The 2,359-nt window shown below is 48.8% G+C and overlaps 1 protein-coding gene across 2 annotated transcripts; it reads left to right on the top strand.

Moving 5' to 3' along the window:
• The first annotated feature begins 340 nt into the window (after positions 1–340).
• Positions 341–2,359, top strand: LOC146708382 (transcription factor JunB-like). Of its 2 annotated transcripts, XM_085460246.1 has the most exons (2): positions 341–810; positions 1,071–2,359. In XM_085460246.1, exon 2 carries the CDS (start codon positions 1,109–1,111, stop codon positions 1,997–1,999), a length of 891 nt encoding a protein of 296 aa, XP_085316372.1. In that variant the 5' UTR covers positions 341–810; positions 1,071–1,108; the 3' UTR covers positions 2,000–2,359. The 2 variants fall into 2 exon arrangements, with proteins under 2 accessions (XP_085316372.1, XP_085316371.1); XM_085460245.1 differs by having other exon boundaries at positions 341–2,359.

Genomic DNA, 2,359 nt, shown 5'->3' with positions numbered 1-2,359 from the left:
ACATTTTTTTGCTTTTTTTAATGCACTAATAGTTTGCTCTGATTCACCGAACATGTCCTCCCTTGCCAGACACCCGTTAGGCTTCGTGCGTTTTTGAAGACATCTCGCCCAAGAGTTACCCATCCTCTCCCTGCCTGCGGGGTAAAGCGGGGCAGCGACGAACCTCCTCCCCTTCTCCTCCCACATCCCCCAGAGATGGAGCTGGAAGTGCGCCAGGATGGGATGGGCTTCCTGCTCCTGTCATTGAGGAACCGGTGCGCCAGGATAGCCAAATATGGACCGGCTGATATCAGTTTGTAGCACATGACTCAGCACCAGATTATATATCTTCACTGGTGGGATTACTGTTAAGGATGAAAGGCAAAGTGGCAGCGGTTTAGGTGTCCGAACAGAGCTGGAAAGCGCTCGTTGCCGTTTGTGGTTGGCTTTGAGTCGCTTTTGGGCTGTTGGTAACATTTCAAGCGACTTGTTAAAAATGACTATGAGTGTGAATGCTTGAGGGAGCCTATTTTATGTGTTTATGCTTACCTGGACTCAGTTTCCCCCGCGCCGAATACGTCTTGTCGTGTTTACAGTCTGTTTTTCCTGGAAGCTGCGTCAAGTCAAGATCAGACGGAGACAATACAGAAACAGCCAATCAGAGCGTCTTCTGGAGGGCTTATATAAATACAGCAGAGCGCGTCAGCCGCCTGTCATTAACAAGGAAACACAAGTGGAGCGCACACTTGTAGAAGAACAGACTCTCCTTCTCACGAGTGGAATGAAAACATCTGAGTTAGTCACTGGACTCCGCTTTGATTCCAACTAAAGGTACAAATCGACGACTTGGTACAGTACAGTTCCACTATTTGGAAGTTTTGCTCTGTTTTGATAGCTTTGGTCTTCAGTATAGTAATACAGCGGGACTTTTGTGCTGGAGATTGACTCATTTTGGGACACTGAAGCCTCGGTGTCCGAGCAACATCTTTTGCAGCGCACTCTTGTATTTGACTGTCTGATTTGAAATATGTCCACAATAATGGAACAGCCTTTTTATGACGACTCGTTTCTCTCTGCTTATGGCCATCCAGGCGCAGCCCTGCAGGACTACAAGCTGCTTAAGCAGAATATGAACTTGAACTTCTCCGATACATATCGGAACTCAAACTTCAAGTCACAGCACCTGCGCGCCGACAGTGATTTCTATCCAGCGGGGACGGCAGAAGTGGGCTCTCTGAAGCTCGCCTCTCCTGAATTAGAGCGACTGATCGTCCAGAGCAGCAACGGGGTCATCACTACGCCGACACCTGCTCAGTACCTGTACAACCGCGGGATCACGGAGGAGCAGGAGGGCTTTGCCGAAGGTTTTGTTAAAGCGTTGGACGACCTACACAAGATGAACCAGATGGCTCCTCCAAACGTGTCCATCGGCACAGGCGGGATTGGCTGCTCGGCTCCAGTCTCGGTGTTCGGCTCATCCATGCAACCGGAGCCGCTTGAGTATACAACCCTGAGCAGCTGCACCACGAACCCCAGCCTGACCTCTGCTGCCAGCTATCCCTCCACCACCATCAGCTACCTGCCTCATCACCAGTACCACCAGCATCCTCAAGCCGTTGCGCACGGATCACACCACTTCCAGCACTCACTGTCCGGGGCCGGCATCCACCCTCAGCGGTTCGGAGGGATGAAAGAGGAGCCCCAGACAGTCCCCGACATGCAGAGCAGCGACAACAGCTCTCCGCCCATGTCCCCTGTCGACATGGAGAATCAGGAGCGGGTAAAAGCGGAGCGCAAGCGGCTGAGGAACCGGCTCGCAGCCTCAAAGTGTCGGAGGCGCAAATTGGAGCGCATCGCCCGTCTCGAAGACAAGGTTAAAGTGTTGAAAAATGACAACGCTGGGCTGTCAAGCACGGCTTCTCTACTGCGGGAACAGGTGGCCCAACTCAAACAGAAAGTCATGACGCATGTGAGCAGTGGCTGCCAGCTCATGCTAGCACCCAAAGTAAAGTCTTATTGAAGAAATAATGCACTTATTAAAACACTGGACAGTACCTGGACTGACAACCCAACCTGGTCTTTATACGTTTTTAGTATGAAAACTGGATTATTGTGATTTCTGCCGTCTAAAGAAACATCACCCATACACAGAAATAATACAAGACTAAAACACTTAGGGCATTTTTGAATAAGTTTTTGAAAGTGTCGTCTTGGCGTTTCCTGTTTACATTTTCTTTAATTGCTATTTGTGATGCTTTTTATGTAAGTTATTTGTGTTAGAGTTAACCTCATGGACCATTCTTGTTGTTTTTTGACCTGTACAGTAAATATTTAAGTAAATGACATTATGAAATTAAGAAATGTGTTGCTTTGTTTTTGA

This window comes from Copadichromis virginalis, linkage group LG6 (genome assembly GCF_057382275.1).
Source record: "Copadichromis virginalis isolate Kocher_CV1m ecotype Utaka linkage group LG6, C_Virginalis_male_GT1.1, whole genome shotgun sequence".
Lineage (NCBI taxonomy): Eukaryota > Metazoa > Chordata > Actinopteri > Cichliformes > Cichlidae > Copadichromis > Copadichromis virginalis.
Note: the sequence above shows the minus strand (reverse complement) of the source record. Positions and strands in the feature narration are given on the sequence as shown.

What these genes read in the sequence shown, in the direction of transcription:
- LOC146708382 (XM_085460245.1), top strand. Translation starts at nt 1,007, where the DNA reads ATGTCCACAATAATGGAACAGCCTTTTTATGACGACTCGTTTCTCTCT.